The sequence below is a fragment of the Ailuropoda melanoleuca genome, chromosome 12 (genome assembly GCF_002007445.2).
Source record: "Ailuropoda melanoleuca isolate Jingjing chromosome 12, ASM200744v2, whole genome shotgun sequence".
Lineage (NCBI taxonomy): Eukaryota > Metazoa > Chordata > Mammalia > Carnivora > Ursidae > Ailuropoda > Ailuropoda melanoleuca.
The window spans coordinates 69,552,750-69,567,070 of record NC_048229.1 but is presented as its reverse complement, the minus strand read 5'-3'; the positions used below and the strand labels follow the sequence as shown (position 1 = coordinate 69,567,070).

The 14,321-nt window shown below is 53.4% G+C and overlaps 1 protein-coding gene across 1 annotated transcript; it reads left to right on the top strand.

Annotated features, from left to right (window-relative positions):
• Positions 1–6: 6 nt before the first annotated feature.
• LOC100478694 (chymotrypsinogen B-like) lies at positions 7–10,521 on the top strand. The gene is made up of 8 exons (XM_019808444.2): positions 7–144; positions 6,331–6,392; positions 8,177–8,279; positions 8,364–8,443; positions 8,545–8,623; positions 8,881–9,061; positions 9,771–9,904; positions 10,345–10,521. Exons 1-8 carry the CDS (start codon positions 7–9, stop codon positions 10,504–10,506), a joined length of 939 nt encoding a protein of 312 aa, XP_019664003.2. The 3' UTR covers positions 10,507–10,521.
• Positions 10,522–14,321: the final 3,800 nt, after the last annotated feature.

The window sequence follows — 14,321 nt, the reverse complement described above, 5'->3', positions numbered from 1 at the left end:
CACACGATGGATGCTGGCGGTTTGGAAAAACCTGCAGGCCCCACGGCGAGAGGTGTTGCCTCAGCGATGCCCGTGGAACACCACGAGCAGAGGCGACTTTCAGAAGAGGCCTTGGAGGAATCAGCTTCTAAGTGGGACCTTGTTGTAGGATCACCTTCCTTTACCCTCCTTGCACTTGGTTCTGCGTGGTCCGCAGCCACGGGCAGTGAAAAGTCTGTGTCTGATTTGTAAAAAGGCCTTTTTCAATAAAGCGAAACTGAAAATTCGAAGTGATAAGAAAGCATTCGTTCATAGTTTCCCTGGCAGCATGTCCTCCTTTTTAGCTGTATTTGGAACAGGCATGTGCGGCTGAGACTAGATGGAGTTTTTGTTTTTTTGTTTTTTGTTTTTTGGTTTTTTTTAAAGATTTAATTTATTTATTTGACAGAGAGAGAGACAGCCAGCGAGAGAGGGAACACAAGCAGGGGGAGTGGGAGCGGAAGAAGCAGGCTCACAGCAGAGGAGCCTGATGTGGGGCTCGATCCCATAACGCTGGGATCACGCCCTGAGCCGAAGGCAGACGCTTAACCGCTGTGCCACCCAGGCGCCCCTAGATGGAGTTTTTGGCTGACTGTATCTGCAGGGACCCCTCCAGGAAACAAATAGCACCCCCCCAACAGGGCAGCTCGTGGAGACTGCTCTTTAAGGTATGGGCATGGCTTCAGGGACCCAGCAAGAGAGGCCGAGCTCCCAGCTCCCAGCAGCGGGGAGACGCCCGTGGGCGTTAGCTGCACCCTGGAGGGTCCCATGCGGGGAGGCTGTCCTCAGAGCGTGGCCTTTGGGAAGACGGTGAAGACCGCCCAAAGGAGAACAGGCGGAGGCTGTCCATTCAGAGCTTGCTCTCCAGGGCAAGGCGGTTGGGCAGCATCCCTGGCCTCAGGCACATGCTCGTAGGCAGGCAGGGGAGAGGGAAAGCTTCGTCACGGAGAAAGGGCAGGCTTGAGGTGTGCCCTGATCGCAGGCTGTTGGCACGGGGTGGGGGGCATCCCAGGTGAATGGCTAGGGGTGCCGTACTTGCTTTCTTTGGCTGGTCCCAAGCTGGGAGTCGGGGCGGAGAGGAAGGAGGCCGTCAGTTTTTAGTAGTCCTGGCTGTGTGGCCGGCGGCTGCCGGCTTGCTGGGCTGGTTGCTGCAGAAGGAGGGTCAGAGGTCATTCTTCTGTACCGTCTGGCTCTTGTCCATTTGTATCTTCAGTCTCTCACCTTCCACATAAAGCTTAAGGGTGAAAGGTGTGGGGACATGGGAATGGGAAGGATCGACCTTGTTATGGGCCAGGGGCTGGTGTGGATTGGCGGGGTAGGCTCTGCGGAGAAGCGGCTTTGCCTCAGAAGGCGGCAGCCCCAGCTCGGCACAGAGCTGTTACACAGAGCGAGACTGGCTCCCTCAGACGGGGGACGGGAGCACCTGTGTTGGCGGGGGAATGGGGTCGTTCATGGAGTTTTGGGGGTTCAGAGTTCTCCAGCCTTGCTCTGTCTGCCTAAAATACCCACTCCCTCCCCACCAGCTCCTTACTTGGTGGTATGGAGTGTTGGTCAGGTTCTGGAAGTCTCCAAGCCCTGAGTCAGGCTCCAGGCTCGTCCATGGCCGTATGGTGTAAACCACGTACCGTACGGTTCACCCGTTTAAAGTGGATGAATCAATGGCTTTTAGTTTATTACATTAATTTTTAAAAATTGTGGTAAAATATATATAACACGAAATTGGCCATTTTCACCATTTTTAAGTGTACAGTTGGGTGGCATTAATTACATTTCCAACGTTGCACAACCGTGCCCACTATTCCCAAAACGTTTTCATCACTTCAGGCAGGAACTCGGTGTCTGTTGAGCGATGACTTCGCTTTTGCTCTCCCCAGCCCTGGTAACCTCGAATTTAATATCCATCTCTGTGGGTTTGCCTGTTCCCGATGTTTCACGGAAATGGAATCGTGCAGTAGGCAGGCCACTGTGACTGGCTTCTGTCTTTGAGCGTGGTCTTTTCAAGGTTGATCCGTGTTGTAGGACATAGCGGTACTGCCTTCTTTTTCATGGCTGAATAATATTCCATCATGTGGATGCGCCACTGTTTGCTTATCAATTCGTCCACGGATGGACATTTGGGTTGTTTCCACCTTTCAGCTGTTGTGAATAGTGCTGCTGTGAACACTGGTATACGAGTATCTGGTCGAACCCCTGCTCACACATTTTGGGGACTATGTACCTGGGAGTGGAATTGCTGGGTCATGCGATAATTCAATGTTTAGCTCTCTGAGGACCTGTCATACTGTTTTCTGCAGAGACTACACCATTTTCCATCCCGTCCAGCAATGTATGAGGATTCCAGTTTCTCCACATCCTTGCTGAAACCTGTTACTTCCCTTTTAAAAAATTATAGCCATCATGGTAGGTGTGAAGCAGTGTCTCATTGTGTGTGTTTTTTCTTAATTTTCAAGTTGTGGCAAAATGCAAATAGCATAAAATTTACCATCTGAACCATTTTCGAGTGTACAGCTAGTGGTCTTAAATTCATCCACATTGTTATACACCCACCACCAACACGTCCAGAACTCTCTTCATCTTGCTACACTGAAACTCGGCACCCATGAAACTATAACCCTCGGTTGTCTCCCCCTGCCAGCCCCATGCAACCATCGTTCTACCTGCTGTCTAATGACTTCCTATAAATGGGATCATACAGTATTTGCCTTTTTGTGACTGGCTTCTGTCACTGGGCATGATGTCCTCCAGGTTTGTCCATGCTGTAGCTTGTGTTGGGATTTCCTTCCTTTTTAAGGCTGAATAATATTCCCTTCTATACATAGACCACATTTTTCTGCGTTTGTCTATTGATGGACACGTGGGTTGCTCCCATGTCTTAGATACTGTAACTAATGTTGCTACAGACGTGGATGTACAAATATTTCTTTGGGAATCTGCTTTTAATTCTGGGTGTCCCTGCAGAAGTGGATTTATGAGATCATGGGGTAAATCTGTATTTAAGTTTTTGAAGACCTGCCATTTCTCCACATCCTTTCTCGTTCTTATTTTCTGTGTTTTTGGTTTTGGCTTCTGTTTGTCATCCTGATGGGTATGAGCTGTATCTCACTGTGGTTTCGATGTGCATCTCCCTAATGACTGGTGGCTTTCATCATCTTCTCGTGTACTCCTGGACCATTGGTCCAACTCCCCGGTATTTATGATCCCCGCTGACCCTGTAGGAACTCGGTGCCACAGCCACCTGCCCTCCAGGGCCTGTTTCCACCTGCCCGTCTGCCTTTGCCCCTGCCAGCGTTAATTGGTGATGCCACAGGATCACCCCATGGGCCACTGGGGTCCCCTCTTCCATGACAGAAAGGGTATCCCATGGACTTCTCCAGTCCCTGAGCATTGCTTTCCCAGAATCCCATGCTCAGTGGGCCTGGGGACACAGCCACTATATCAGTCACGGTCTTGCTGGAAAACAGGTGGCACACTCAAAATTGGGTTATTGAGGTGAATTTATTTTTTTAAAATTTTATTTATTTATTTGTCAGAGAGAGAGAGAGAGAGCGAGAGCCTGTGCACAAACAGGGGAAGCTGTAGGCAGAGGGAGAAGCAGGCTCCCCACTGAGCAGGGAGCCTGATGCGGGACTTGATCCCAGGACCCCAGGATCACGACCTGAGTAGAAGGCAGGCACTTAACTGACTGAGCCACCCAGGCATCCCTATTAAGGTGAATTTAAATAAAGGGAACTTTAAAAAGGTGTGGGCAGGAGTTAGGGAAAATAAAAAAGGCTAGGGAATGCAAAGGCCATACCTAGAGCTGAGGAGACCTGGGAGGAGCAGTTATGGAACCCAGGAAGGGTAGTCGAGCTGACGGGGCCTCCTGAAAGGAGCTGCGGCCGCTGGCCAGGGAGGCAGCCAGCCCACAGCAGCTCTTCAGGGAGGCAACCCAGAGAATAAATACCAGACTTCGGTCTCTTCCCCCATCTCGGGGCCCTGCTCCTGTGCCTGAGGGTCAGCAAGCTGGAGGCCAGCAAGGTGGATGAGGAGGGGAAAATGGAAGGCACGTAGCACATTCTTATAGTTGCTGTGAATCGCTCCAGATGCTTCTTGTCATAAAACAATGGCAGACAGTGGCTCGGCCACAGGGGCTCGCTCTCTCACAGGAGGGCTCACATGCAGAGATATGGAGCTTGCGACCGCAGGTTGTGCCAGGCAGCTCAGGGAGGCCGCAGTCCCAACCAGGGTCTCAGGCCGGGGCCCAGGTGCCAGACCCACATGCACACAGGAGCGCCCAAGCGCAGGAGAGTGGGGCTGCCCTTCGCCTCACCCCTCTTTGCCCCCGACTGCTGAGAGCTGGGGCACGGTGAGCCTCCACGGGAGCCCTCTGTGTGGACGAGAGCAGGGAACGGCTCAGGCAGGCAGCCGTGGCCGGCAGTGCTGGTAACCCGGAGGCCACGCTGCTCCTGGGGAGGGCTCACCTCGTGGTCTGGTTGACAAAGTAGGAAACGCAGCAGCGGATAGGCACCCCGTGACCTCGTGGCTCTGAGCCTCACGGCACTGACCTCTGCAACTGGGGACGCTCTCCCTGCCTTTCCAGAAGATTCCTCCTACGCTCCAGTGGGCCAGGAGTTTACTTTCACAACAGACCTGGAGAGCCAGAGACTTCGGGATGCTTCTGCTTTCTGCTCTGGAAAAGTCCCTGAGGCAAGGAAAATATAAGTGGCTTGGCTAGCTGCTTGGAATGAGTGAAGGAAAAATAAAGAAGAAAACCCAAGCGAATGTAAATGTTTCAATAACTGACCCTGACCTGGACCTTAACTATGGACTCCTCGCACTCACAGCCTGGGCTGCCACTCACCCGGGACCCCTGGGGGCTGCCACTCAGCCAGAGATACCAAAAAGCTCTGGACCCGGTCAGCACCCGGCCGCTGGCTCTCTGCGTCCATGGAAATGTGGCTGTCTCAGCCCTGCCCCAGAGATATGGGGTTCCTCCGGGACCCTGCCCCACCTGTGGCCACTGTCCCCACTGGTCAGAGCCCCTGCTCACCGCCCCCCTCCCCGGGAAGCATTTTGAACAAACCCCATGCTGAGCACACACAGATCAAGACCAAACCTCCAGGCCAGTGGAGGTCCGATTGGGAGCAGAGACCCTGTGCCACTCACTCTGGCCAGCCTCTCCTGCGTGGCGGGCCCTGGGGAGCACAGCACCCAGAGGCCTCGGGAGGAGACTTCTCTGGCCACCCCACCTTCCTCGACAAACCGGCTCAGGGCTGAAGCCCAGAGCACCTTCTGGAACCTCAGTACTCTCCTTTCCCTGCCTGGACTATGGGACTCATGACATCATATTCCTGTCCCTTCAGTGTCTCTCTGTCACAAGGCTCACGAGGACAGGGGCGCCTCGCACTGTGGGCATGTGAGTGCCCAGTGTCTACACCAGGGTCTGCTGAAAGGCCACTAGGCCCCGACTTCTGGTAAATGCATCACCATCCTATTACCCACACCTTCCTTTCCTCAGTGTTCTGGGACCATCAGCATCGTTTCTGTTCTGTTTCCCTGTGTGTCATTTAAGGGCGAGGAATCAACACCCCATTTTATAGGACACGGAGCTATCCACAGTGACTAGTCCCTTACACAGTGAGTTACCACAGAGAGATTGAGTTGAGCCCAGGGCTAGAAGCAGGACAGCCTGTCAGCACGTCTGCCTACCTAGAACCTGCTAGTGGCCTCCGTGGGGGTGATGCCCTCACCCCCACTCAGAAGCTGCCCCTCTGGATAACCCCGAACATCTGTAGAATGCTTGGGGATGGGATTGCCCCAAAAATGCTCTTTGCTGAGCACCTGCTTTCTACGTTCCCTATACCGGAGGCCTCCCAGTGACCATAGCTGGGGTTCTTTGAACCCCATGATGGCATTGCCTATAATTAGGAGCTGGGATTCCTTCCTGTTGCCCTGGCAGTGGCTGAGTCCCTACATCTGGGACTGGCTGAAGGCTGCACAGAGCTGGGCTCTAGCACCCGAGCTCCCAGCTGGAGTGCTGGCACATGGCCCACAGAGCCTTTGGGATGCCAGGCGTTGCCAAGTCTTAGGGGTGACGGTGCATCAGAGCAGCTGGCCTTTTCCCAGGGGTTGGGGCATCCTGGGCTGAGAGCCAGGCCCGGCTGTGCAAGGGGCTTGACCCCCACTTATCGCTCAAGGTCCTTGGATAACAGAGAGGGTGGCTCTCAGGCTTCTCTGGCTGGGCAGGGCCAGAGGGGCTGGGCAGGGCTTGGGGTGGCCCAGGAGACTTAAAAGCAGGGCCCCCAGCATGGTTGTCCCATACCTTCCTGACAGCAGCAACATGGCCTTTCTCTGGTTTCTCTCCTGCTTCGCCCTTGTGGGGGGTGCCTTTGGTCGTGAGTGTCGGGACCCCAGGGGTGGGCCTGCCAGGCCTGGAGCAGGTGGCCCTGCCGCCAGCCCCACTGAAGGAGCATGAGGGGCTCTGTCTAGAGCGAGCCCTGGGGCCTCGCCAAGAGGGAGTTTGGAGCCGCCTTCCCTGCACCTGGGGGCCTCTTCCCAGACTGGCAAGCTGAAGCTGTGAGGAGCAAGGGGTCCTTCTGGGGCTCTCTGAGCGCTTCCACTCTGAGCCAGGAGGGTGCCAGAAACCAGTCTGGGCCCCGCTGAGTCCTGTAGCCCCAGGCGTGCCTCAGGCAGGGGTGCTGTAAGCAGAGGAGGGCTGTGGTCGCAGGAGACTCTCAGCGCCCCTCCTTGGATTTTTATTTATTGTCCCCAGCACTTATGGAGTCCTTTCTTTTCCATTAAAAAAGAAGAAACGGTAAAAAATACAGGAAATAATATGACAATCACATACCTACCATCAGGGTTTTGCAAATATTACTTTTTTCGCAGACTGACTTTAGGGATTTGTTTTTAAAACATAAACTAGATTCAGCTCAAGCCACCCTCCCCCTCCTCCCCTCGTGGAATGTGAGCCCAATTCCGAGCTTGCCATGCCTCCTTTCCAGGCAGGTTTTTACCAATTTACTACATATTTAGAAATCCATAGACACCATACAAAATGTGTACAAACTTCCACAAACTGTTACACGCTACATCAATTTGAAAATGTGCCCGGGGCACCTGGCTGGTGCAGTCAGTGGACCGTGTGACTCTTGATCTCAGGGTGGAGAGTTCAAGCCCCATGCTGGGCATGGAGCTTACTTAAAAAATAAATAAAGTGCCTCTTCCCGCCCAGGTAATGTTTTAGATTTATCCCTGCTGGTGCGGAGGCCCCCATTGTAATCACCTTAAAGTGGTCAGCTGTGTAAATTCCTCCCAGGTGAGTTCTAAGGTTTTTGCTGTTACGGAGAAAGCGGTTAGTATGCTGACGTGTTTTGGCAAGAGTGCTCTGCGTTGGGTTAGCCAGGGGCAGCAGGGCAGGCGCTGGCTTGTGTTACCGCGGGGGCGAGGGCTGCCTGGCAGTGGGGGCTGCGTGAGCCTAACTTTGCTTGCACAGGTGCTGAGAATTCTCCAGGTCCTCACAGACATACTGAGTACATGTGTCCGTTCTCAACGTCTGGGACAATTCAAGCCCTCGTTTTGTTTTCCCCGTGTGTCCTTGTATAGGGCAGAACCAAAGTCCTGTTTTATTAAATAATTGAGAAACGTAAACTTTATACATGAATAGTTCCTGAAGTCTCTGGGAAAGAACATTCAATGTGGGCACAGCAGGGCGGGCTGTACCATTTCCTATCCGCCTCAGCAAGGCGTCCGAGGTCCAGATTCCCCGTGGACTTGGGGTTAGCCAATTTTAATTTCACTCCCCCCAGCCAACAGGTGAGTTTTGACTGGAGAGGGGAGCCTTGTTTGCTCCCCAGTTTACTGAGGAAAATGAGCAGGGGAGAGTCAGTGACATGCTGAGGGCTCACAGCAAGAAGGCCGGGAGTCCAGCCCTACTGATTTCTCAGCCTGTTTTCTGCTCCTTCCTCAGGAAGGCCCCGGGCACGGCAGCATGAGTGGGGTTAGCAGGCTGCATGTGAGGATCCTGGTGCCTAAGCGCTGAGGAGTGCAGCAGAAGTTGCTTGGGGGTGGAGGAGTGTGGTTTGGGGTCCTGTGTGGACCTGGAAGAAACCAGGAGTCCTGCAGATTGGCCCTGGGCCTCAGCCTTCTTCCCCCTTCCTCCTCCCCCGCCCCCCTGCAGACTGCGGGGTCCCTGCCATCGAGCCTGTGCTGAATGGCCTGTCCAGGATTATCAGTGGGGAAGACGCTGTCCTGGGCTCTGGCCCTGGCAGGTGTCCCTGCAGGTGAATGGGGGACACACTGGGGTCTTAGCCAGGCTGGGGGCTGCTGGTGTCCAGCCAGCACTGACCCTTCCCATCTTCCTCCAGGACAACACCGGCTTCCAGTTCTGCGGGGGCTCCCTCATCAGCGAGGACTGGGTGGTCACTGCCGCCCACTATGGGATCAGGTGAGGCCTGGGCAAGCTCAGGACTCTGCTTACAGTTACATTTGGGACTGAGGAGGGAGCAGGGCCCACCCCAGTCATTAACTTCCATGTGATTCCTCTAGCACGTCTCACCTGGTCATGGCTGGGGAGTTTAACCAACGCTCAGATGAGGAGAACATCCAGGTCCTGAAGATTGCCAGGGTATGCCCAAGCCCTGTCCGACTGGTCTGGGAGGCTCAGCCAAGGGGCTGGGGTAGGAGCAGGAAGGACAAGACCCTCGGCTGCTGGAGACGCAGGAGCCCAGGGTGGATGGGGCTGGCCTCCGAATTCTCATTCAGGGCTCCTGTGGGTCCATTTCTTCCACGGGGGCTGCTAGAGAAAGAGCTTACCTCCTTGCAACCTGCAGATTGCCAACAAATCCGAGGGCCTAATTCTGTTGTTCTGGCTTTGCCCTGCAGGTTTGCAAGAACCCCAAGTTCAACATGGTGACCGTCCGCAGTGACATCGCCCTGCTGAAGTTGGCCACGCCCGCCTGCTTCTCCCACACCATGTCCCCCATGTGCCTGCCCGAGACGACAGACGAATTCCCCCCTGGTTTGGTGTGTGCCACCACCGGCTGGGGGAGGACCAAGTACAATGGTGAGCATGACCTGGCGTTTGTACCCAGGAAATGTGTCTGTGCTCGGGGAGGCCTGAGCAGCACGAGTCACCAGGGGGCACCACTATGGCTTTTCCTTCTTTTCTTGTCTAGATTGCAACGCAGCCATAAATCTTTCCATTTCTTTGTTTAAAACCCTCTTAATGAAAAACCTACCAAATATGAATAGAGAGGTGGCTCTGGGTGGCTCAGTCGGTTGGGCGTCTGCCTTTGGCTCAGGTCAGGATCCCAGGGTCCTAGGGATCCAGTCCTGCATCGGGCTTTCTGCTCAGTGGGGAGTCTGCTTCTCCCTCTGCCTCTGCCCCTCCCCCTGCTTGTGCTCTCTCTCTCTCAAATAGATAAAATCTTAAAAAAAAAAAAAAGTGAGCGTAAGCACTCTATACTTGAAGACTAACGAGCCGAGAAACACCAAAGCACCAGCAAGCGTCGGCCTCGCTCGCTCTCACCCGGGTCACGTTGCCCCATTTCCAGGCTGGATTTTCTCTCCAGACTTGAGGCCGGTGGCTGTGGTCAGCGGGCCATGGGGTCTGGGCTGGGAGTCCGACATCCAGGTGTGGTTCAGGGCCCTGGGGTCCGGCCCGGTCTCTCCTTCCCCAGCTGCTCCCTCTGTGGCGGCGCCTCCTCCCGTGTCCTAAGCGCTTCTGCGGGGGAAGGCTCCCTGACCCCTCCTGGCCTGCTGTGTCCCTCCAGCCCACAAGACCCCCGACAAGCTGCAGCAGGCGGCCCTGCCCCTCCTGTCCAATGCCGAGTGCAAGCAGTTCTGGGGCAGCAGGATCACCGATGTGATGGTCTGTGCGGGCGCCAACGGCATCTCCTCCTGCATGGTATGGCCCAGCTCTGCCACCCCTGCCTGCCCTCACCGACCTCGCCCTGTGCCTGCTCAGGCCGGGAGGGTGGCTCCTTTCTGCCGGGTCTCCTCCACCTCGCTCACGCCAGCTGCCCTGGCCAAGGCCCGGACCCCCACGAGCAGGTGCCTCTGACCGAAGGCTCGCTCTGGCCGGGGCGTGCTGGGGGCCCCCCGGGGGCCATGGTGTCCTCACCCCAGCCCCCGAGAGCCCTAGGTTTCCGGCCCATTGTACAGACACTGGCTGGGGCAGAGGGTCGGCCACCTGCCCCAGGCCCTGCATCGAAGGGTCTCCTGCTCAGTCACTGTGCCCACCCTTGTCATTGCTCTGCACAGAACCCGGGCTGGGGCAGGTCAGGGCACACGGGGGCCCCGGCACCCTGCTTCAGGCTTGGAAACAAGTCCTTTCTCCTCCTGCAGGGCGACTCTGGTGGCCCCCTGGTCTGCCAGAAGGATGGAGCCTGGACCCTGGTGGGCATCGTGTCCTGGAGCAGCAGCATCTGCTTCCCCTCTATTCCTGCCGTGTACGCCCGCATCACCGAGCTCATTTCTTGGGTTCAGGAAATACTTGCTGCCAACTGAGCCCATAGCCCCCACTATCCCAACCCTGCGTGTTTCCAACGAAAGCATACAAAGGGAAGCGCTGAGTTCACCTGTGTGTCTGGGTGGCCTAGGAGACGGGGGGGGGGGGGGNAGGAGACGGGGGGGGGGGGGTGGCTGAGGTATCTCCATCACCGGCATGGGGTGCTGTTATCATCCCCTCTTTAGGCATTCCCGGCTTCCTGGGGAAGCTGTATCTATTTCTTATCCTCCCTGTTCAGGACTTCACCATGCGGTAGAACTGAGGTTCTGCTACTGGACCTAGCTTGACCCAAGGAATTTTCCAGAAGGCAGCGGTCCTTGGCCAGGCTTTGCAGTCCATAGCCCTGAAGGGTGGGAACTGGGACCAAGATAGCCTACCCACGAAGGCTACTCCCACCATTGTGGGCTGCAGGCACTGTCGCCTGCCTTTAACTCCTGCCGTACCCAGTGCCCCCTGCCCTTCCCCACGTGGGATGCCAGTGCCTGCACAGGCTGGACACACAGTACGCCTGTGTAGCTCGGGAGATAGCCATTCCAGCACCAGAGCTTAGCGCCGCTGTCCTTTCAGCTCCCTCCTTGTCCTCTGAATTTCTGGGGTTCAGCAGTTGAATCTAGAGGCCCCATCAGACTCCGGTTCGATGCCGTTGGCCCGGCTGTAGATGGGAGCCGGCTTCCCTCATCGGAAGCGTTGGGACTGGTTGCCTCTCTTTTTGTGAGGTGAGCTGATCTGATGCTTGCCACCTGGATTCGCTGGTTTTCCTGGGCCTCGTACAATGGTGGCAGCTTAATTTTAACATTTATTTCTCTTGTATTGTCTGGCATCGTTCCAGAGAGATGCCCCCATCTATCAGTCAGTTGCCCAGCGGTGCTGTTCCTATTGAACATAGAGGGAAATGTTCACCAACTTTTCCTTTGCAGATTTTTTTAAAAAAAGAGTTATGTATTTATTTGAGAGAGAGAGAGAGTGCGCTCACTGGGGAGAGACATGGGGAAAGGGAGGGAGAGACTCCAAGCACACTCCGCACTGAGTGCGGAGCCGGACCCCAGGCCTGACGCGGGCTTGATCTCACGACCCTCAGATGGGCTTGATCTCAGGACCCTCAGATCACGACCTGAGCCGGAATCAAGAGTCGGTTGCCCAGACGACTGCCCCACCCAGGTGCCCCTCCTTTACAGATTTTTTAACATATTTTCTTTCACTGATTTTCAGGATAATGAATTTGTTCTCAATCATCCTCCAAAGGTGACCCAGTCCATTACGTTTTTGTGTTTTAGAATTATTAGGTCATTCCTGTGCATTTAAATGTATACAAGGGTCGGGGTGCTAGGGTGGCTCAGACAGTTAAGCGTCCGACTCTTGATTTCAGCTCAGGTCATGATCTCAGGGTTGTGGAATCGAGGCCCATGTCGGGCACCGAGCTGACACGGAGCCTGCTTAAAATTCTCCCGCCCCCTCTGCACCTCCCTAGCCCCTCTAAAAAATAAAAAGATAATAAGCATTTAAATGTATATGAGGGTTTCGCTCCATCGTAATTATTGTCCCTATTGAAGATGAGACTGTGTCTCTGTGACCGGTGGGAGTTTCTCCCCTTGGCTTGGGGACCCGCTGACATGCCAAGTAGGGTTTGAGAGCTTCTCACTGTCTGGTGTGACGAGATGCCCTGGGCTTGGAGTCAGCGTTTTGTCTAAAACCTCCCTGGTTTCTTTTAGCTGGAAAAGGAATTTCAAGACCACAGTCTGGGTGCAGGGAATGCTCAAAGTATTGTATTGTTTCTAGGCCTTTCCAGTGGACAGAGCAAGAATAATTATTATAATTAAATATATATAATTTAAAAATAATTATAAGGATTAATATTTAAAGGTAAATCCTTTGAAAGATGAAATGCCTCATGAGTTCACATAGCAGTATTTCAAATTCAAGACAAGAGGGTTTTTTCCTTACCTGTAAACAGAGTACATGGCATGTTTTTTATTCTACGGCAAGAAGTCCTGTTCTCAAGGACATGGGGCATGATGGAATTAGAATTTTCCAAAATTATGTCTTTGCTCCTTCTCCTATCACACACAGCAGTTGCAGGAGAACAATACAATGAGTGAAAACAGTTCAATTGAGTTTTGTTGTCCCCGGCTTTAAATAGTTGTTGGATATCTCCACGGAGCCCTTCCCTGCTGTCACCTCTTTCAGCCTCCAGGGACTGTGTGTTTGGGCCTCAGCGCCTGCCCTCTGGCCACGTCTTTGTAGCCAGTCTGGTGAGGGAAGCTCGTCCTCCAGTAGGTGTCCTATTAGGAAAGGCTCACGGGATCCAAGGTCTCTGAGATCGTGCCTGGCTGGGGCAGTTTGTGCCCTCAGCTAGCGATTTATCGCCTCTCGGCTCTAAATTCGCCCTTGGACACCCACTCTGCCGTAGCGGATGGAATTCCTGAAAGCATGTGTGTTGCACAATAAACACAATGTTATGTGTGCTCATAGAAGGTTCTGGAGGGACACTGCTGGAAGAAGGTTCCTGAAGTTAGAGGATCGGTCAGTACAGGGTGTGTGTGAGGGTGTCCACAGGGCTCTGTCCCAGCCGCTCCCCCAATATGGGAGGTCCCTCAGCAATCTCACACCACTCTCCACAATCCTCCCAGCATGGACACCAGGCACTCTGGGCTCCTGCCCTCCGCACACCTGTCCCCCAGGTGAGGTCTCTCTTCTGCAGTTCTCCACACATGGACACCGGCTATGCTGGCCCGTGTTCTACACCAGATGCCCTGTTTGCTTTCACACCAGTGATGCACAAGGGTTCCAATTTCTCCCCATCCTTGCCAGCTGTAGTTACTTTCCCTTAAAAAAAAAATGATAAGCCCTTACCCTATTTTGCTAGCAATTGCTTTGAATATGTACTATTTCTTTAATTCGATGCTACTGTTAATGGATAGCTTTCTTTTTTAAAAAAAATGTATTTATTTACTTGAGACAGATAGAAAGAGCGGGGTAAGAGGCAGAAGGAGAGGGAGAGAGAGACTCTCAAGCAGACTTCACACTGAGCGTGGAGCCCCATGCAGGGCTTGATCTCACGCCCCTGAGATCATGACGTGAGCCAAAACCAAAAGTCGATGCTTAACTGACTGAGCCACCCAGGCGCCCCTGGAATAGCTTTCTTCATTTCCTGTTCAGAATGTTTATTACAGGTCCAGGTAGACAGAGCCTCAACTGATGTCTGTCTGTTGCTCGTACACCTTGCAGCTTTCCTGAAGTTACCAGCTTGAATTGCTCGCTTGTCGATTCTTGGGGATTTTCTATATGTAGGATCATGTCATGTGCAGATAGAGATAGCTGTACTTTTTCCTTTCCAAGTTCAATGACTTTTATTAAATTATTTTCTCATCTAAATTGTCCTGGCCATAATTCCAGTACAATATTTGTTAGCAGTTGTGAAAGCAGGCATCTTTGTCTTGCTCCTGATCTTAGGAGGAAAGCTTTCCATCCTTCACCATTGGATACAATGTTACCTGTGTGTGTTTTTCATAAATGCCCCTTGGCATCCGGAAAGTTCTTTTGTAGTCTTAGTTTTGTGTGCTTTTTATCATGAAAGGATGTTGAATTTATCATGAAAGGATGTTGGTCAAAGGTTTTTTTCTGCATCAGTTGAGATCATCGTATGGGTTTTATGCATTCCGTTAACATGGTGTATCCCACTGATCCAGTTCTTACATTCAACCACCCGTGTGAGCCTGGGATAAATCCCACTTGGCCACGGTGTGTAATCTTTTTAGTACACCGGTGGATTTGGTTTGCTAGTATTTTATGGAGGACTTTTGCTTCTGTACTCATG

What these genes read in the sequence shown, in the direction of transcription:
- LOC100478694 (XM_019808444.2), top strand. Translation starts at nt 7, where the DNA reads ATGGATGCTGGCGGTTTGGAAAAACCTGCAGGCCCCACGGCGAGAGGT. An exon ending in CCTGGCAGGTGTCCCTGCAG is followed by an intron (nt 8,280 to 8,363) that starts GTGAATGGGGGA and finishes ATCTTCCTCCAG; the next exon opens with GACAACACCGGCTTCCAGTT. An exon ending in GCCGCCCACTATGGGATCAG is followed by an intron (nt 8,444 to 8,544) that starts GTGAGGCCTGGG and finishes TGATTCCTCTAG; the next exon opens with CACGTCTCACCTGGTCATGG.